Here is a 20,723-nt window from a genome sequence, read left to right as displayed (position 1 = left end):
GTTTCCCCATCTGTAGACTAGACTCTGGGCAGGGCGGGCACACCTAGGGGGTGCCAGGCGCGCCGCTCGGAATGGGGCGATGGCTTGTAACTGCTCTCACTTCCGCCCTAAAAAACCTACCTTTCGGGACCCAGCCCATCCCTTCAAGCAACCCCTCCTCCCGCTTCGACCAGGGCCCAGGACTGTCCATCCCACTCACGCCGGGGCCCCCGAGGGCCTGGCACAGGGGAGGAGGAATTAGGAGAACCCCCCGGCTGTCTGTACTCTGAACTCACGGGGGCTTTTCACCTTCCAGACCTGGCACGTGCCCTTCCTGCAACTTGGGGGCCCAGCCCTCTGGGTCTCACGACTTAGGTCCAGCTAGGACGTGGCCTCCTTCGTGAGGGTTGCCGACTTCCTCCTCTGGCTCCCACACTGCCCTGTGCTGCCCCCACTAGAGCCCCTACTCCCTGACATTCTAGCTGTCCCTGTGCATCCATCCCCCCACTGCCAGGCTGACTGGTACCCACCTCCCAGTTGGGACTTCATCTTGTCGGCTGTTTCCAGTGCCTAAACTTGTGTTTGGGTCACAGTAAATGCCCCCTCCGTCTGTTGGATGGATGACATCTGTGTCCCCAGAATGGCCAGCAGAGTGCCCGCCCAGCCCACAAGTGGCTTCGGCAAGTACATGTTGACTGATGGAAGGCCCCACCCCCTCATCCACTTAAATCCTCCTCGTTGATCAGGAGTGGGCTCCAACTCACCTTGTCCTGGGAGGTGACCCCGAGGCTGTCAGGGGCCTCTCCTGGGCCCCCACGGCACCCAGTCACATCACCGTGGACGGAAAGTCTGTAGCTGACACCCCATGAGCCCAGCACCAGGGAGGCCTCGGGTCCCATCTGTGGGGCCATGTCCACGAAGACCCCGGCAGCCCACCCCCTTTGCATCTCACACTGACTCTGGCTGCGGGCAGGTTTCTATTCATATTTTATTTTCCTGTTTTTGTGGGTTTTTTTAGTTTTATTAAATAAAAGGAGCAGTGGGAGAGGGGGCCTCTGGTCTCTCAGGCTGCGGGGGAGCCACAGGGCCTCCTCTCCCTCTGTTCAAGGTGCTTTGCGCGGTAGGCTTGAGGTGGAAGCTGGGGTGGGGAGGCCAGCTGGGAGTGCTTGGAGAGGTCAGAGGGCGGGACCTGTGACCCATCCCTCCCCCCCAGGAAGACTGGTGGACAGGGAGGGAGCGTCCTGGACCCCGAGTGGGGCTCATCCTGAGGGCCAAGGGCTGGCGGGGCCAGGGCCTGCGCTTCAAGCCACAGGGTGGGACCCCCAGCCCAGCCCTGGCCCCTTCCCACCCTAGGAGGAGGAAGGGGCGACAGTGTCCATTCAGCGGAGGGTGCGGGGCTGTGGGGCGGGGTGGCCGGGCCCCTCACTCGTGGACATCCCAGATCTCCGACAGCAGAGGCGGCAGCTTCTTGTCCTGTAGCCGCAGGGCGAAGACCTGCTCCGAGTGCACGGAGCTCAGCGTGCGCAGGCTCACCAGCTTCATCAGCATGCGGGGGAAGCGCAGCTGGTCCTGCGGGGGAGCCGGAGGGAGGTGGGCACCTGCCAGCCCACCCGGGCCACCCACTCCCCAGGCCGAGCCCGTGTGGGGAGGGCTGGGCAGAGCATGGGGCCCCCCTACCCCTATGATTGGACTCCTCGCTCCTTGGGGAGGGGGCCTGAGGACAGAACGCTGAGGGGACATCAGCCAGGGCTCAGAGAGCTGCCAGGGGGGCTGGGGGCGGGGCTCAGACGAGGAAGCAAGACCCCAGTGCCGGGCTGACCCCATGTGGACCTCGACCTCCTGTCCCACCCCGAGGCTTGGGTGGCACCCGCTCTGCCAGGAGGGGCGGGGCTCCAGGTGGCCGCACCTGTGGCCTCTTGATGCGCGTGTAGGACAGCAGGGCCTCCACGTAGGGCTGCTGCAGGGCCTCCACGCGGCTCGTCTCCTGCACGTTGGGCCGGTCGGCGGAGAAGATGTTGATGGCAATGAGGAGGGCGTACTCGGCGTCGTCCAGGCCCAGCCGCTGCATGGCCCGCGAGAACTCGAAGATGGGGTTGATGAACTCCACCTGCAGGCCTGCGGGGCAGGAGGCCCCGGTCAGCATCCCCGGCCCGACACCGGCCCCTGACCTGCCCGCTGTCCGCGGGGCGAGGAAAACAGCACCAACGACACTGCTCTTGTCATTTCTGTTCCCTCTGTGTCCCCACTGCCCGGCACAGTAGAGTGGGTGCGCCACAAACCTTGCCCGAATGAGGGAATGAGTAAGGGGGGGCGAACGTTTATTCAGGATTAGAAACACCCCATCAACCCCTTCGCTTCCTTTCTGGCTTCCTGGGACCTCTTCTCAGGAAAAGGAAAGAGTTTTAAACCTAGGTCACATTGTGTCACCCCCTGCGATGGCTTCCAAGAGGGACTCCTTCCTTCATCAAACTTCAGCGGCATTTACTCTGCGCCAGGTCGCTGGGCAGAGATGTTTACAAGACAAGGTCCCCTCCTGTGGCACTTACATCTGGGAGTGGAGGGGACAGATAACAGACACAGAAGTTAACCCTCTGGACTTCTACGAATGAAGGTAACACAGGCAAGAGTAGGGGCCACTGAGAGTCACGTGGACACTCGGCAAAGGTGGTCCCCGTGGGGTGACCTTTAAGCAATGACCTGAAGGCGGAGAGAGAGCGAGTTATGAGGATGCCTAAGTGCTCCGGGTATGGGACCACCGTCTGTTTTCCCGGGGACGGCCAGCTTCCTGGGGCACACGACTTTTGGTGTCAAAAGTGGGAAGGTCCTGGGCAAACTGGGACAAGCTGGTCACCCAACTTCTGGGCAGAGGGCACACGCAGCAGGAACAAAAGCCCCGAGGCAGGAGCACATGTGGTGGGTTTAAATAAGAGGGAGGAGGCCAGTGGGCCCGGAGGAGGGTGAGCGACGGGAGAGGGTGGGTCACGGTGAGGACTGTGGCTTTGCTCCCAGTGAGACGGGAGCCACGGAGGGTTCTGAGCCGAGAAGGGACGTGAGCTGACTCGGGTGTGGATAGGGTCCTCCTGACTGCCATGTGAACAGACACACTGGCAGGGGTGGAGGAGGCAGCCCATGAGGGACCTCAGCAAGGTTCCAGGGACACACAACTGAGGCTTGGATTGTGGCGGTGGGCCTTCCTGTAGGTCCTTAAAACTGTCCAGCTCTTCCTCCACCTCAGGGCCTTTGCACATGCTGACCCCCCCCCCCCCAAGAAACACTCTCCCCCTACAATGCTCCCCTGCCAGGTTCATACCCTAGGAGTTACTGGGACTGTTTGGGTGTTGGAAGGGCCAGGAGTCAGAGAAAGGAAAGAAGGTGGGGTTAGGAGCAGAGGGTGGGAGTACAGAGAGGTGTCTCAGGGACAGATGCCAGGAAAGAGGAGGACTTACTGAGAAAGCCCAGAGGCCAAGGGAGCGAGGCCTTTGCACATGCGGTGGGCAATGGTACTCCCCACCTCCCTTTGCCTAGGCGATGCCTCTCACCCCTCAGGCCTCAGTTCAACTGCACTTTGTCCAGAAGCCCACCACCTGGGGCACATCTCCCATTTAGTGCTCTTTGAGGGCAGGGACTAGGGCTGCCCTGTACAGTTGGGCAGGTTGCGCACTTCACAATGGACCAAGATCCAGCCTCCCTCGGGCAGGACCAGGTTCGGGGAGGAGAGAGTGTCTTGTTTTCCTTCCCACCGAGATGCCCCACGTGATAGCAGAGACCTGTCTTGTCCTGCACTGCGTTCCGCTGTACAGAGTGGCACTCGATAAATGTGCTCTTATCTTGCTTCAGGGTTGGCTCAACGCTCACCCTGCTTTGGAGATAAACAACTGGAGGCTCAGACAGGGATGAGCCAGCCCGAGGTCTCGCAGCCAGCAGGGCGCCCCAGCCCCCCCCCCCCCCCCACCGCCAGCCGCTCTGGGCCAGACCTGCGCGGTGGAAGTCATCCTTGCTGTAGGTGAAGTCCTTCAGGAAAGTGATGCATTCTGTCTCGTGGTTGTAGCGTCTGGCTGTCTCCAGCAGCATGATCTGGGGACAGCAGGCAGGGCGGTGGACAGGGCCACGAGGGGTCCCTGTGAGCCTTGAGCCACCGGTCCCTCCTCTCCTGGCCTGAATGGGGGACCTGGCCTTGCCAGGATCGGCCCTGGCCCTCTGACCCCCGCCCCCGGTTCTCTCAACCGCACCAGCCTGTGTCAGACTCCCAGCTCTCTCCCTCCTCCAGCTTTAGCACCCACAGCCCCTCCACCCAGGACGCTCTCCCCAGCTGGCTACGAGGCATGAGGGCAGGGATTTCTGTGTGGTTCGTTCACCGCCACAGGCCCCACACTTCCAATGGAGCCTGACATCCTCTAGGCACTCAGTATTTACTCGTGACCGTTGTTTTGGTTCAAACGTCAACTCTCTGAATAGCCCTCTCAGCACATTCTCTAAAGCATGCCCCTCCAGCCCAATCCTCAGTTTTATTCTCAGCCTCAGCCCATTTCCTTTCTCTCCTTGGCTCCTGGGAAGCTCTGATTCTCTTGTTTAGTATTTTGACATGCTCCCGTAGGATGTGATCCCCTACGAAGGTGAGGACTGGCAGAGCCTTGCTCGTCCCTCTGGGCCCAGCCTCCGTCCTGGGGCTCATCTCTGTGGTTCCCCCGTGCAGAGGCAGGAAGGGCCTTGATGAGGATGGGCGGGCTGGCCGTTACCTCAATGGTAGATGCCTTCAGCAGGGCGATCTGGTCCTCACGGCCCAGCTGCAGGAAGCCAGGCACCTGCTTGGCGAAGTCCACGATCTCCTGGACTGAGATGATGGCCAGCTCCGTGAAGTGAGCGAAACGCTGCTGGCGGGCGTCGCGGGACTGGGGGTCCGCGCCCAGGGGCCAGGGCTGGGGACACGAGGGCCAGGGTGACTCACGAGACTCCTTCCCTGAGCCCAACGCCATGGGGGCATCTTGAGGCAAGGCCTGCACCCTAGGAGACCCTCCCCTCGAAGGCCCTGCCCTCCAGAGCCCCAGTCCCCCCCCAGGGCCTGGGCTGCAGCCCCGCCGGGCCCCCCACCCCAAGGCTGCGGAAGGGGTCGTACCGTGACTTTGGGCTGGTCCGAGAAGGAGCGCTTGTTGCACTGCAGCTGGGCCGCCACCAACTGCTGGATCATCAGTTCCTGAGCCGCTGTTAACTGGACACCCTCGCCTTCCCCGGAGCCCTGGCCACCGCTGTCCGACCCTCCGGGGGAGGCCCCAGGCCCCGAGGCGGCGCTGCCGCTGACCCCCGGCCCTTTGGGTGACTGTTGCTGCTGCTGCTGCTGCTGTTGCTTCCGAATCTTCTTCTTCCGGATCTGTTCTTCCGAGAGGACGCCTGTGGGGGAGACACAGGCCTCAGCAGGGGCCCCAGGGCTGGGCAGCGGCCAGGCCGGCAGGGCGCCCTCCCCGGCACTCACACTGCTCCCTCATGCCGGCCTCCTTGCATTTGCGCAGCCGGCACTGCTGGCACTTGCGCCGCATGAAGGCGTCCATCTGGCAGGTGCCGCCCCCGCGGCAGGCGTAGCGCCCGGCCGCGCCTCGGACCACGCTGCGCCGGAAGAAGCCCTTGCAGCCTTCGCAGCTGAGCACGTTGTAGTGGAAGCCCGAGGCCGTGTCGCCGCACACGAGGCACAGCTCGTGGCCCAGCATCTTCGGAGCCGGGCCCTTCTTGCGCTTGCGCTCCGGCTCCTCCGCTGGGTCCGGGATGACTGAGGTGGGTGGACAGAGGCCATGAGGGGCAGAGCCACGGAGAGAAACAGCAGCCAGAGGGACAGGCCCATGTGAGATCGGGGGCAGAGAGTCGGAGTAGGGAGGGTGAGCCGGGCAGACGGCGATTCAGAGAGAAAGATGTGTATAGTGAACCCCAAAGCATGAATCAAAACAAGAGGTTTCAAGGGGGAATGGAAGAAACAAAATCAACAAGAAGCTGGGGCCTCCCATCCCCATTCTGATCTTTGTCCCTTCGCAAGATCCCTCCCCGAGCCCCCATGCCAACTCTCAGCCACGTCCCTGGGCCCCGTCTCACCCACACTGCAGGCGGACCCGGCCCCATCAGTGCCTGGGACATCGGGGTCCCGACCCCCGGGCCACGGCTCAGGACCCTCGTCCTTTACAGCGGGTGAAGAGGAGGGGCCGCTGGGCTGAGGGGGGCCATTTCCTGAGAGAGGGAGGCACAGTGAGTTTCTCCTGAGAGGTGTGGGATGGGGGGGCTGGGCTGGGAAGCGGGTCACTCACCAGGCAAGGGGGAGTCCTGGGAACTCGTGGTAGGGGTGGACATGGTGGGGTCACGGAGCAACCTGCACAATACAGGGGGACTGAGAGCCTTGTGGGGCCAGGGAGGGTCAGGTTAGGCCAGCCACAGCTCTACATGGGGGCGCCTCCCCTACTGCACACAGACCCCGCCCCCAGCCCGCCTGCAAACCCTCCCCTGCAATTCTAACAGGGCCCGCCCCCTTCTGCTCCAGGACAGCCTCCTGCTGGGCCGCAAGCCCCGCCCTCCTGTAGGCCCCGCCCCTCCTAGGCCCCGCCCACTCAAGGCCCCGCCCACCCGCTCTTCCCAGGGACCCCGCACCCCCCCTTCTGCTTGAATCCGGCTCCACCCAGTTTCGCCCCAAGTCTCTTACCTAGACTCCACTCACCTGTGCCCAGGAAGCCCCCCCATCTCTCATCCTGACCCCACCTCCTCCCGCTACGCTCCGCCCCCATCTCTTCTAGGTCCCGCCCCCTCCCTTCCAGGCTCCACCCTCACTCCGCCCACAGCCCCCGCCCCACCTCCTCCCAGCATGCTCCGCCCCCACACCTCGCTCCAGGTCCCGCCCCTCTCCGAACACCAGCGGGGGGCGGGGCTCATGGCTGCGCGCGAGGGTCTCGTGGGCGGCCTCTCGCGGGGTCTCCTACTCCCGTTGCCCTGGAAACAGCCGGAGGCGGCGCGAGCTAAGGAGGGGAGAGGGTGGCAGGAGAGGAGGGGGCTGAGCGGAGCAGCGCGGGGGACGCCGGGAAGCCCCGGGCCCGCGGCTCCTCCCGCGTCTCCCCACCCTCCAGTGCACCTGCCTCCGGCCCCTTGCTCTGCCTCTCCTCCTCCTCCTCCGCGTCCCCTGGCACGCCGCCGCTGCTCGGGTCCCCTCAAAAGTAACTTCGCCACTTCTTCCGGCAACCCCACCGTGCGTCACTTCCGGAAAAGGGCGGGGAGTCAGAATGGACGGACTTCCGGTCCGCCTAGGAAGAGCCAAATCGGCTGCCCCGCACGGAAGTCATGGACCCACCGGAAGGTAGCTCCGCTGGGGCGGGGCAGAAGAGTTCCGGACCCATCAATCAAACGCTGGGCCGGAAGGGGGCGTGGCCAGTCCCAAACCTTCCCGCCCTGCGCTGTGTGGCTTTAACTCAACCCTGTGCCTCTCTGGGCTCGCAGCCAAGCATTGACTCGGCACGCAGGTCCCCAGCCCTAGCTCCTTTTTGCACACGGCTGACTTAAAGCGTGTTTGTACTTTTTTTGGTTGTTAGAAGTTTTCTGATTTTGGAGGTGCGCTGCTGGTTGGGTTTCAATACATGAATTTACAAACCTAGACCTAGAAAAAATGTATTTAAAAAAATAACTTCGTGATAGGAAGAACTTAAAAAAAAAAGTGTAACTTCCCCTACCAAAAAGATAAAAATAATAGCTTTTAAAGAAAACTCAACACAGTTGAACAGGTAGAAGATGGAAATTGTTCCAAAGTCTTTCCCCCAATGATTATCAGATTTATATTGAGCATATATGCATTTTTTTAAAAACTGAAATGTGTGATCCACGCTCTTTTGTAGCTTGTTTTGTCCATTCTGGCGTGGAAGCTGTGGAATTTTCCATCCCAAGATGTCACCAGTAAAATGAGTGGTTTACATGGGGCTGGCTGAACCAGTCTCTCTGTCGCTTCCTTGCTGTGCAATGTTGAGCCAAGCTATTAACCCTCCCGGTGCCTCAGTTTCCTCATCTGTACAATGGGGACAAGAGTTTATTACGTTCTCGTTACGATGAAATGAGGCAAAAAGCCTGGACCGGGCCAGGTTCAAAATGGGGAGCCCAGTGTGTGGGAGCTAAGTTTATTCCTGTGGAAGTTTGAAGTCGTTTTTAACTTTTCACTATTAGAAAAGTTGCAAAAGACTGAAATAAGCTGAAGAGGAATTACAACGGTTTTGGGACAAATCGCGTCACTCTCGGTCTCGGTGGACCCACCTGTAAAACGGGGGGAACCATTCGTATTTCTTATGAAGGGCGTGAGGATTCGCGACAGGCAGTGCCTGGGGTGACTGAGCATCCGGGCTGCGCCAATTTTGTTATCTGACGCTAACTGCAGCCCGATGTTCTCATTTGTAACTGATCCAATATCCTCTCATTTTCTGGTAACGGCTTGATTGAAAAGTAACTCACATACTGAGACAATTCCCCCATTTAAAGTGTCCGGTCCAACAGCTCTTAGTATATTCACAGGATTGTCGCAACCGTTACCACGAGGAATTCAGGAACTCTTTTGTCACCCCCCAAAGGAACCCCATACCTCCTAACAGTCACCCCCAATCCCCCCGTCCTTCAAGCCCTAGGCCACCGTTGATCTACCTTCTGTCTCTATGGATTTGCCTATTTTGGACGTTTCCTATAAATGGAATCTTAGAATATATGTCCTTTCGTGTCTGGCTTCTTTCACTTAGCATAATGTTTCCCAGGTCCATCTCTGTTGTAGCGTCGTCTCTCAGTGCTTCCTGTCTGTTTCTGGCTGAATACTATTCCATGATGAGGATACGCCAGTTTATTTATCGTTCGCTAGTCGATGGCTATTTGGGTTGTATCTATTGTCGATTGTAGTCCTGCCATGAACTTTCCTGTAGGAGTTTTTGTGTAAACCTATGTTTCCATTCCTCTTGGGTATATATGCAGGAGTGGGTTTCTGGGCCATATGGTAACTCGACATTTAACTTTGGAGGACCTGCCAGGCTGCTCGCCCCGTTTGATTTCCCACCAGCAGTGTGGGAAGAGTTCAATTTCTCCGCATCCTCGCCAGCACTTGCTACTATCTGTCTTTTTTCTCATAGCCATCCTAGTGGGTGTGAAGCGATATTTCCCTGTGGTTTTAATTTGCACTTCCCTGACGGCTAGTTCTATTTCTTTTTGTCACAAATAATTTGTAACGTGGACTTCTGCCTTTACTCTTCGGAAGTGAAATCCAGAGATAATATAGCTGAACTATGTCCACAACAACAATAAATGATCATTTGACTTCACCAACTGCAATACAAAAGATGAATAAGTGGAAGCTAAAGAGATCGTACTTCAACATAAGTACACAGGAGAAACAGTAGGGCAGGCAGATCTCACTTGAACATACAGAATTACTGCGAACACGTGGCCACAGTTCAGTCTGACACAGGAGTGCTGTATCACCAACCCAAATGCCTCAGGCAGCATTGCTGGGGGCGGGGGGGGGGGGGATGCGACTTTTCCAAAACTGTGGCCGAGTCTTAATAAAATCATCAATAAGACAAACTATAATCTTTCCTTGGTATATATACGAGCTGCACCCCAAGAAAATTTAGGGTATGTTAAAGTCATGTCAGAAAGTAGATTGGCAATTATATGTGAAATACAGTAGGCTGAAAGTCAGATGATTATGCAACAAATTTTTGATGGAACGTCCAACAGAACATTTAAGCTTTCTATGTGCCTAACTCCTCAACCCCTGTCCAGGAAATGACTGCAGCTACCCCAGTTATGGTGGAAATAAAATGGCCCCTCGGCCCAAATAAACCTTCCAGAGGTAATGTGTGTGAGAGGGGGAGCCATAAGGACACTTGAGTGAAAGTGTCTTCCAGCCAGAGGGAACAACCAGTGCAAAGGCCCTGAGGTAGGAATAATTTGGGCATATTCAAAACGCAGGAAGGAGGCCAGAGTGGCTAGAGCTGAGTGAGGTGGTGGGGAGGATGTGAGATAAGATCCCAGAGGGAGCACAGTCCCATCATGAGGGCTTGTGGGCCAGGTGAGTCCAATACTGTCTGAGCATTCACCAAAATACAGACCCTTGACCTGGGCAACACAAGTGGACTACATTTCCCAGCTGCCCTTGCAGCTAGGTGTGACCACATGACTGAGTTCTGGCCAATGGAACTCGAGCAAAAGTAATAGGGGCGATGAGGGAAAGCCAAGGTGTCTGAGCTGACTCCCAGGTGTCTAGAGCTGGAAGACTGAGGTTCAAGTATGGCCTGTACAGGCCCCCCTCCATTTCCCCCCACCCCCGCTCCTGTTTCCCCCCCTCTGTAAAATGTGAATGACAATCTCTTTCTTACAAGGTTGCTGGACAATTAAATAAAATGATGGATTGAAAAATCTGATAATCCTTTGTCCAGTCACATCCCGAGCCCCCTCCCCCTGCCTCTCCTCCTCCCCAGTAGGATTGTGCTGAGCGAGGCTGGAGATCTGGAAAGGGGTCAGGCCTGAGCCTTGCCTGGAGGGCCTCCTGGTCTGGTGGAGGCAGTTGACCTGATCACAAGCCCCTATGTGACAAAATAGGGGGTGATCCTGGTGCCATTTGCTGAGGTGTGTTGAGAAGACGTCTAGTTACTGGACTTAAAAAGCAAATTTGCCTGTTATCTTATCTCAAAATGAGTTTATTTGGGAATTGCCAAAAGAATTGCAATTCAGGATGCGCATGCTGTGGCAAACCATAGGCAAATCCAGAGAACAAGGACGGGAGCTGCTTTTATAGAGAAAAGAGGGGAGGAGAGAGGGGCTATTGTAAAAGAAAGTCCATTGCGGGGAAAGTAACAGTTCAAGGAGGCAATGGCTTCTCATTGGCTGAGCTGCAGCATTTCTCATTGGCTGAGCTGAAGTGTTTCTCATTGGCTGAGCTGCGGCGTTTCTCATTGGCTGAGCTGTGGCATTTCTCATTGGCTGAGCTGTGGCATTTCTCATTGGCTGAGCTGAAGTGTTTCTCATTGGCTGAGCTGTGGCGTTTCTCATTGGCTGAGCTGTGGTGTTCCTCATTGGCTGAGCTGCAGCATTTCTCATTGGCTGAGCTGTCGCTGGGTGAGGAGAGAAATCTTCCTTCAGTTGTAAAGTAGCTTTACTTTCTGCATCTTGTTGGAGATGCAACTTCTGTCTCTTCCTGTTTGGTGTAATTGACTGATGTGTGATAGGGCCTGAGAGCTCCCCCTACAGGCCTTGAGGACCCCAATTTAGGGTTTCTTTAATTAATTTCCACACTCTGTTGAGCAGGAGACAGTCCAGGGGAAGCATTTCCTCTGCTCCTTTCACGTGGAGTCGGCATCCCAGGCAGCGGGAACGGCAGGGGCAAAAGGGAGACTTGAAACAGCCTGATGTGTTCCAGGATCCAGCTCAAAAAACTGGGGAGGTAAAGCTTAAAAATTAAAAATTAAATAAACAAAAAAAGTGCTACCTTGGGGAAGGTGCTTAATAAATCTTTGTTGGAGCACAATGATTTAAATCGAATGAACAGACCGGTTCATTCACTGGGGAAAAGAGCTGATCTTGGCTGGGAAAGTTGGCCCACACCACCACCGTGTGGCCACTTAAGAATTTGCAGGCAAGGCTTCTCAGAGACCGCTTAATCGACGTGAGTTAGCATCAGGACTGGATGGTGCAGAATCCGTTGGGGAGACTCTGAGGGGTCCCGACTGGGTATTCCAGCTGCTGAGAAAGAGGACGGGAGACGAGGTGAGAGTTATTGCAGAGAAACCGACTCTCCATCTGCTGTGTCAGGGAAATCTACAGCAGGGGGTGCTCACAGAGAGTTGTTTAAAGATTTATTGAGTATTTGCTAGATGCCAGGCGCTGTCCTAGATGCTGGGGACACAGCGACAAATGAAACAGACCAAGATCCCAGCCCCCGTGGAGATTAGATTCCAATGGGGAAACGGGCGTTAAAGGTAATAAGTAAATTACCAGTATAGACGGTATCCCTTATTCTGAGATGTATGTGGCTTACAACCAATGACATCTTAGAGTTAATGCAATGTTACAAGGTGTTGAGTGCTATGAAAAAACATAGATCGTGGGGCTGGCCCGGTGGTGTAGTGGTTAAGTTTGCACACTCTGCTTTGGCAGCCCTGGGTTCACGGGTTCAGATCTGAGGTGAGGACCTACACACCGCTCATCAAGCCATGCTGTGGTGGCGTCTCACATACAAAATAGAGGAAGATGGGCACAGATGTTAGCTCAGGGCCAATCTTCCTCACACACACGCACACACAGAAAAACATAGATCAGGGTAAAGGAAACTGGAAATTCTGGAGAAGGAAAGTTGCCTTGTACAATAGGGTGGTCCAAGTAGACTTCACTAAGAAGGTGACATTTAAGTAAAGATTGAAAGGAGGAGAGGGAATGGGTAAGTTTTCTGGAGGGAAAGCACTCAGGCAGAATGGCCCATGCAAAGGCCCTGAGGTAAGTGCGTGTCTGGGGTGTCTGAGGAACAGCAAGGCGGCCAATGTGGCTACACCAGAGCGAGTGAGGGGGAGAGGGAAGAGATGCTGTCAGAGAGAGAACGGGGCCGAATCACATAGGGCCTTTCAATTCTGTAATGTCCTTGGTAGCCCTGATCCTTTGATTCCACCCTTTTTTCCCCTCTATTTCCCTCACCTCCTCTGGTGTCCTCTCTCCCTTCCTTAGACAGCATAGATTGTACCATCAGCCACCATAATCGTGTCCTTGCACACATGATGTTAACTCCCTTGCTCTTTCTCCCTCAGCCATACTTGCCTGGTAAAACCCTAGTCCTGGTTGAAATGAGCTCTCTGCTTTCTCCGTCTGCTCTCACCCCGCCGGGCTTGTGAACAGACACACTTCAGACCTGTGACTGCAAACCTCAAGTGGACACTCAGAACCAATGCTCAAGTCTTCCGCCGTTTTCTTCTCCATTCTCTAAGAATTCATCTTCTCCTCTTCTTTCTCTAAACCAACAGCGCCCCCCTGCTCTTCATTCTCACTTCTTCTTTTGGTGAAAAAAATAGAAGCAGTCAGATGGAAACTTCCAGAGGCTTTACCCCAGGGACACGACCAGCTCACTTGCAGAGGTACGCGTGCACTGCTGCTCCTCCCGTGACCACGTCAGGACAATCTGTGAGAGCCCCGGCCCTCTCCTCAGGCGCTGAACTCTGTCTCCTTTCCCTACTCGAAGATTTCCCTCTGGCAGTGTTCCCTTCTCTCTCTTGGATCACTGTTTGTGTAGCGCTCCAGCCTTTGTTCCTGTGGGGTTCCCCTTCACCCAATGTCCACACTGCCTCATGAGGCTGCTCAGGATGCTTCCTGAAACTTGGAGGTCTTACACCCACCTCTCTTCCTGGACCTGCCCCCTTTGTAACTCCATCCTTGAAGACCCCTCTCCTCCAACCCCCACCTAAGGACCAATCCTACTGTGGCATCCTAAAAGAAACTCAAGTTTAAGAGCTGGGGCTCAACCATCTTGAAAGCTGATCCTCCCGGCTTATGGGAGCCTTCAGATGATGGCGGCCTCGTTGACGTCCGTCTGCAACCCCATGAGCCAAAACCGTACAGCTGAGCTGCTTTCAAATTTCTAACCCAGAGAGACCATGGAAGATAATAAATGCTTATCTCTCTTAAGCCGCTCAGTTTTGGGGTGATTTGTTACACAGCATTAGCTAACCAGTACACTTCCTCAAGTCGTCTGCTTTTCTCTAGGTCTTTCCAATCCTTGTAAATGGAAATAGTATTCATGTAGTTGTAATAAGGTGAACACCTGAGTTGTTTTTTGGGCATGCATCTGTATAGTTCTTTTAAAAAATGTTTCTGAGGTAAACTTGCCTGAAGTAAAATGCAAAATCTTAAATGGACCACTTGATGAATTTTTACTCATGTACAAACCCGTGTAACCACCACTCAGACTGAGGCCTAGGGCACCTCCAGCGCCCCGATGTCTCCCCCGTGTCCCCCCTCCAGTCAATGCCCTTCCGGAAAGATCACCGCTATTCCAACTTCGGTAACTGTAGATTCGTTTTGCCTGTTCCTGACCTTAATAGGAATGGAATCGTACCGTGTTTTAAGTCTGGACTCTGTGACAAAACACCATAGACCGAGTGCCTTACAAATAATGGGAATTTACTTCCCACAGTTCGGGAGGCTGGGGGGGATCCAAGATCAAGGTGCTGGGTGAATCGGTGTCTGGTGAGAGCCTGCCTCTGGGTTGCTGGACGGCTGTCTTCTCCCTGTGTCCTTGCGTGACGGCTGGGGTGAGGGAGTGCCCCGTGGTCACTGTGATAATCCCATTCATGAGGGCTCCACCTTCACCATCTAATCACCTACCAGAGGCCCCACCTCCGAATATCATCACACTGGGGGTTGGGTTTCAACATATGAATTTGAAGGAGACACGAACATTCAGTCTACAGCATTTGTACGTAATCTTTTGTGTCTGTGTTCTTCCACTGTGAGAGGTACCCACCGTTGTGACATGAATTATCAATCAGTTCATTCCTTCCTATTGCCGAGTGGTACTTCACAGAATGAATACAAACCTCAGCATGTCTGTTCTCATGCTGATGGACACACAAGTTTCCAGCTTGGGGCTGTCACGAATAACGCTGCTATAAACATCTTATGGGTGTCTTTTGGTGACGTAAGTCCTCCTTTCTCTCGGGCACACCCAGGTGCAGAATCGCTGGGTCGTGGAGTGAGCATATGTTCAGTTTTAGGAGCTACTGTCAGACATTTTTCCAAAATGGTTCTACTATTTTACATTCCCACCTGCAGGGCACATACGAGTGTTCCAGTTGCTACACGTCCCCAGCAGCACTTGTCATTGTCAATTTTTTTAATGTTAGCCATGCTGGTGAGAATGTAGTGCTACCACATTGTGATTTTTGTTTAATTTTTATTTTTTAATTATTATTTTTTGATGAGGAAGATTGGCCCTGTGTCAATCTTCCTCTATTTTGTATGTGGGATCCCGGGACAGCGTGGCTTGATAAGCGGTGTGTAGGTCCGAGTCCAGGATCCGACCCTGCGAACCCCGGGCCACCAAAGTGGTGCACACGATCTTAACCGCTACACCACTGGGCCACCGCATTGTGATTTTAATATGCACTTCCCTGATGAGAAATGATAATAAATGCCGAGTATCGATCTAACCTAAATTCTTACGTAACTATGCCAAAGAGGAAAGAGTGTGTAAGAAGTGTGGGCAGAGGGAGGAAAGAGCTAAATGCTGACTTTCCGTAGTCGGAGGGCAGAGGATAATGCCTAAAACTGACAAATCAAAAAATCAGCAATGCAAATATGTTACTTAGAGACGTGGAGATAATGTCGAAATTATCAGCTGAAAGAAATGAAAGTGGTTCCTTCTTGGGAGGGGAAAAATGGCAGGCGTGGTGCAGAACTTGTTTTTCATAATAGGTCTTGGAGAATTATTTACTTTTTAAAGAGTCTTAAAGTGTGTTCATCTGTGTGTGCGGTTATGTGTGTCTGTGTGTATGTATGAAAAAGATAAAAGAAATTCCTGAAGGGAGAAATACAAATAGCAAAAAAAGAGAAGGAAAAATGTTCAACGGCATTAATAATTGAGGAAAGTAATATTTCAACAATGATGAAACCCTTTTTATTTTCTTTTTTACTCATCAGATAACATTAGCATGGCGAGGCTGTGGGGATATTGGGGTTTTATTGCCCCTGCTTTTGGCAGTGTATATCCTTGCGAGCTCTCCAGGGAGGAAGTAAACAATATGTTTCAAAATATACAACTTACATCTGGTCCTTGTTGGAGCAATTGTAGTTCTAGGAATCGACACACAGATATTATGGAACAAGTACACAGAAAAATACATGCACAAATGATTATTGAAACGTTGTTATAGCATAGAAAAGGGGGGGCAATTTACATAGGGCATAGGTCATATAAATAGTGTTATATTTAGGCTCTGGAATACTCTGTAGCTGTTTAAAGAATGCGGTGGGCTCAAGTATACGGGATGCAGGATACCGATGCCTGCAACTTATCTGGAAATCAAGCAAATGAGGTGGATTGGGGAAGGAGCAGAGCAGGGTTTCTCAACCTTGGCGCTATTGACATTCGGGGCCAGACAATTCTTCGTCGTGGGGGACTGTCCTGTGCGTTGTAGGATACTTAGCAACCTCCTTAGCTGCTACCGCTACAGGCCAGGAGCATCCCTATCGGAGTTGTGACAACTAAAAATATCTCCAGGTGCCGCCCCACGGCCTTGTGGTTAAGTTCTGCATGCTCTGCTTTGGCTGCCCGGGTTCAGTTCCCAGGTGCAGACCTACACCACTCATTGGCAGCCACGCTGTGGTGGTGACCCATATGCAAAATAGAGGAAGACTGGCACAGATGTGAGCTCAGGGACAATCTTCCTCGAACAAAAAAAGAGGAAGATTGGCAACAGATGTTTACTCAGGGCCAATCTTCCTCAGCCAAAAAAAAAAACCAAAAAAACAAAAAAACCTCCAGACAATGCCATATCTCCCCTGGTGGGGAAGGAGCCCCCTAGTTGGGTGGATAGAAATGTGATAAAGCAAATAGAGTGAAATGTTGGTGGTAGAATACAAGTGGTGGGTATACACGTATTCACTAAAATTCTTTCCATTTTGCTGTATGTTTGAAATTTTCCATAATTACCTGCTGGAGGAAAAAGGAATGAGGTAAATCTATACGCTCTTTTAGAGGCATGCAAAGACATAGTATTGAGTGATAAAAACTGGACACAAAAGAAGAATCTATGTGATTCATTTTATTTGACATTCAAGAACAGCAGAAACCGTGGTCATAGAAGTCAGGGTATTAGTTACCTTTGGAGACACTGACTGGGAGACAGTGAGAGGGAACCTTCTAGGGACCTGGAAATGTTCTATTTCTTGATCTGGGTGTGGTTACTTGGGTCCTTGGGTAGAAATCCATCTAGCTGGTGATGTAAATGCTCAGGGTGAAGAATATGATGTTTGAAAATTATTTGATATATATGTATATGTATATATAAAATAAAAACAGATGGTTTGCTGGATGGATAGAAGGACAGTGAGCTGGATAGACATGTAATGAAGAACATCCTCGAGGGGCGGGGCCTGGGCGCGAGGCGGGGGCGGGGCGCGGGGCGGGGCCGGTTCGCGGGGCGGGTGGCGGCAACCAGCCGGAGGAGAAAGAACGTGGCGGACGCTGCAGAGCCCGGGCTCGGGCCTGGGGCAGCAGGCCGAGATGGAGACGGTTCGCTATATCTGATCGCGGTTTTAATCGACGAGCTGCGCAATGAGGACGTGCAGCCCCGTCTCAACAGTATTAAGAAGTTATCCACAATTGCTCTAGCACTTGGAGTAGAAAGGACGCGAACTAACTGCTGCCATTCCTTACAGACACAATTTATGATGAAGATGAGGCACCGTTAGCTGTTGCAGAGCAGCTGGGAAATTTCACCGGCCTGCTGGGAGGTCCTGACTTTGCCCACTGTTTGCTGCCTCCTTTGGAAAGCCTGGCGACGGTGGAAGAGACTGTGTTTCGCGACAAGGCGGTGGAGTCCCCGAGGTAGATCTCCCAGGAGCATACTCCTGTGGCTCTGGAAGCTCGTTTTGCACCTCTGGTGAAACGCCTGGGCGAGTGGCTATTGGTTCACTTCTTGCACATCTGCCTGTGGTTTGTTCAGCGTTTGCTATCCCAGGGCTTCAAATGCTCTCAAAGCAGAAATTAGACAATACTTTTTCATTCCTTGTGCTCAGATGACACACCAATGGTACGACGTGCTGCTGCTTCCAAGTTGGGTGAATTTGCAAAAGTTTTGGAATTAGACAGTGTGAAAAGTGAAATTGTTCCGTTGTTGACTCGTCTAGCTTCAGATGAACAGGATTCGGTGCGCCTCCTAGCTGTGGAAGCTTGTGTCAGTATTGCCCAGTTACTGTCTCAGGACGACCTTGAGGCTTTGGGGATGCCCACCCTTCGACAAGCAGCGGAAGATAAATCCTGGCGAGTTCGCTATATGGTAGCTGACAAATTTTCAGAGCTCCAGAAAGCTGTGGGTCCTAAAATCACCGTAAATGACCTCATCCCCGCCTTTCAGAACCTACTTCAAGACTGCGAAGCTGAGGTCCGAGCAGCTGCTGCCCACAAAGTCAGAGAACTTTGTGAGAACTTGCCCATTGAAGGCAGAGAGACCATCATTACGAATCAAATTCTGCCCTATAGAAAGGAATTAGTGTGTGATACAAATCAAGATGTCAAATCAGCTCTAGCTTCTGTAATTATGGGATTGTCTACAATTTTGGGCAAAGAGAATACCATTGAACATCTTTTACCTCTTTTTTTAGCTCAGTTAAAGGATGAGTGTCCTGAAGTTTGTTTGAATATCATCTCCAATTTAGACTGTGTAAATGAAGTGATTGGCAACCGTCAGCTCTCTCAGTCTCTCCTTCCTGCCATCGTGGAGCTGGCTGAAGATGCCAAGTGGAGGGTCCGGCTGGCCATCATTGAGTACATGCCTCTGCTGGTGGGCCAGCTGGGCATGGAATTCTTTGAGGAAAAGCTGAATTCTTTATGTATGGCCTGGCTTATGGACCATGTATATGCCATCCGTGAAGCCGCCACCAGCAACCTCATGAAACTAGTTCAGAAGTTTGGTACAGAGTGGGCCCAAAATACCATTGTTCCCAAAGTGTTAGTAATGGCAAAATGATCCTAATTACTTACATAGAATGACTACTTTATTCTGCATTAACGCACTGTCCGAAGCCTATGGTCGAGAAATAACCACTAAACAGATGCTGCGCATCGTATTGAAAACAGCAGGAGACCAAGTAGCGAATGTCCGTTTCAATGTGCCAAATCTCTACAGAAAATTGGAACAATTCTAGATACCGAGGCTTTGCAGGAGGAAGTTAAGCCGGTGCTACAGAAGTTAGGCCAAGATGAAGACATGGATGTCAAATACTTCATACAGGAAGCAATAAGTGCGCTTGCGTTGGCATAATGAGGAGCAGGAGGGAAAGACTTTACTAAATCCCTATCACAGATTTCCGGTCAATGTGTTCTTAAACTGGGTAGAGAAAAAATGGAGAACCTTCAAGACCTCATCCAAGCAAATGGCAACCACTACTTAACAAGAAATCAAATTTCAGTGACTTGATTCTTTCTAAAGATGAAATGGGATTGTTTTTCACTCGTCTTCCTTGTTGGGATAACAGTATTTAGAACCATTTTTGTTGTTTGTGGCCAATTCCTGACACTTGATACAGTCATTTCTTGATTGTCTCCCAATGATTTATCTGGTACCATCTGGGCTCCTGCATCCTCACTGTTTCATCACGCCTCAGCCACTTAATATTCCCCACCAAGCGTGGATGGGTTTGGACCCAGACACGGAGTGGAGTGATTCTCTTGATGTTTCCGTGTATCTGTGTGTCTCTCCATCATTCCAAAGTTAAACGTACATGGTTTAGAATAACTTATTTTATAAACACTCTATTTGGGAGACACATCGAGATTTAACTGTAGTGAAAGCCACATTTTTCCTGGATAATAATGGTCTGTGTCAGTGTCTCACGTGCAAGGGAATGTGAAAACTCAAGAGTTTATGTATTGGTTGTTTGGGTTTTTGTTTGCTTGATTTTGACCGTAATCACGTCATTCAGAAACCTGAAGTGCAGGCGCATCTTGCTGCTACCGTGTGATGTTGCAACCTCACTGAATTTCACCAGCGCTCCCCTGTGACTGCATTCCACATTTCTCTCTCTCCATCCCCTGAGAAACTTAAAATTCAGTGCCTCCCAATAAGCAGTAGTTGTACTGTTTCATTGCCAGATTGCAGTTTTGTATTTCTAATGAGTAAAGGAACCACTGGTATAACCCTGGGAGCACTTTCTGCTCTTTACCTGGCTCTGCTTCCAGCTGTGTGAACACCTGGTCCTTGCTACACTGCACTTTCCAAACTGAAGTTCATTACTCATTTTTTTGTACGGGTGATGTTGGAATCTAATAATTTGAAATGTTCATTTTTCTACTTTTACGGTAAAACCTCATTAATTTTTCCTAGAATTTGATAATGAGTTAAGCTGAAGGGGTTGCTGAAGTGAATTAACGGTATGGAAGGAAGCCTGTTGTGTCTGAACTACTTAAACAATAATTAAACAATATTAAAGCTCTCTTTAAAAAGCACCCTTTTACTAGTTGATATGCCAATTACTAATCACTCTTTTCAATTATATTAAAATGCCTTCCATGAGGATCTTTATGAGACCATATCTTGTTTTCACATGCATTCAATTTACTCTTTATCCCCGAAATATATATATATATGTATTTCATGGAGAATTTAAATATTTTTTAAAAAATTTATTTACATTTTTCACCTAATCAAACTTGCCTTGTCCCTAATGAATTTTAATTAGCGAGGTTTCACTGTAGTTTCTTTTTCTCTCAGCGCATCTTGCTGTGTAGTTTGCTTGTTTCCACTTTGGTTTTTGAATTCTTTCGTTGATTCACAACTTTCTTTTAAACCCAGGAAGCCCTGCTCTGTTTTGTGAAGGCCCAAAGACTCCTAAAAAACTTTGTACGTTAAACCGTTACATAAAACCAAGGTTGACCAAATACTTTCAAGTTTGTCTTACCTCAGAAAAACAGAACATTTGAAATCAGAAATTATCTGCCTGCATTTAAAACTGCCAAATTGTCTTATATGAAGTTTCTATTTTATTCCTTTTTTGGCTAA

The 20,723-nt window shown here is 51.8% G+C and overlaps 1 protein-coding gene and 1 pseudogene across 2 annotated transcripts; one reads left to right on the top strand and one right to left on the bottom strand.

Annotated features, from left to right (window-relative positions):
- Positions 1 to 949: 949 nt before the first annotated feature.
- On the bottom strand, positions 950 to 7,292 carry NR1H2 (nuclear receptor subfamily 1 group H member 2). 2 transcript variants are annotated; one of them, XM_070633224.1, is made up of 10 exons: positions 7,080 to 7,292; positions 6,829 to 6,962; positions 6,264 to 6,325; positions 6,055 to 6,186; positions 5,447 to 5,737; positions 5,093 to 5,364; positions 4,716 to 4,895; positions 3,954 to 4,053; positions 1,886 to 2,094; positions 950 to 1,548 (listed from the first exon to the last, which is right to left on the bottom strand). In XM_070633224.1, the coding sequence occupies exons 3-10, from the start codon at positions 6,304 to 6,306 to the stop codon at positions 1,402 to 1,404; spliced, it is 1,374 nt and encodes a 457-aa protein (XP_070489325.1). In that variant the 5' UTR covers positions 6,307 to 6,325; positions 6,829 to 6,962; positions 7,080 to 7,292; the 3' UTR covers positions 950 to 1,401. The 2 variants fall into 2 exon arrangements, with proteins under 2 accessions (XP_070489325.1, XP_070489326.1); XM_070633225.1 differs by having other exon boundaries at positions 7,076 to 7,225.
- A 10,307-nt stretch (positions 7,293 to 17,599) lies between these two features.
- Positions 17,600 to 19,520, top strand: LOC103542160 (serine/threonine-protein phosphatase 2A 65 kDa regulatory subunit A beta isoform pseudogene; annotated as a pseudogene).
- Positions 19,521 to 20,723: the final 1,203 nt, after the last annotated feature.

The sequence above is a fragment of the Equus przewalskii genome, chromosome 9 (assembly GCF_037783145.1).
Source record: "Equus przewalskii isolate Varuska chromosome 9, EquPr2, whole genome shotgun sequence".
Taxonomy (NCBI): Eukaryota; Metazoa; Chordata; class Mammalia; order Perissodactyla; family Equidae; genus Equus; species Equus przewalskii.
Note: the sequence above shows the minus strand (reverse complement) of the source record. Positions and strands in the feature narration are given on the sequence as shown.

Excerpts from the sequence above, each read along its gene's own strand:
- NR1H2 (XM_070633224.1), bottom strand. The coding sequence starts at position 6,306 with ATGTCCACCCCTACCACGAGTTCCCAGGACTCCCCCTTGCCTG. Across the intron at positions 5,365-5,446 it reads GGCCGGCATGAGGGAGCAGT|GCGTCCTCTCGGAAGAACAG; the intron begins GTGAGTGCCGGG and ends TCTCCCCCACAG. Across the intron at positions 2,095-3,953 it reads GGATGACTTCCACCGCGCAG|GCCTGCAGGTGGAGTTCATC; the intron begins GTCTGGCCCAGA and ends CCTGCCCCGCAG.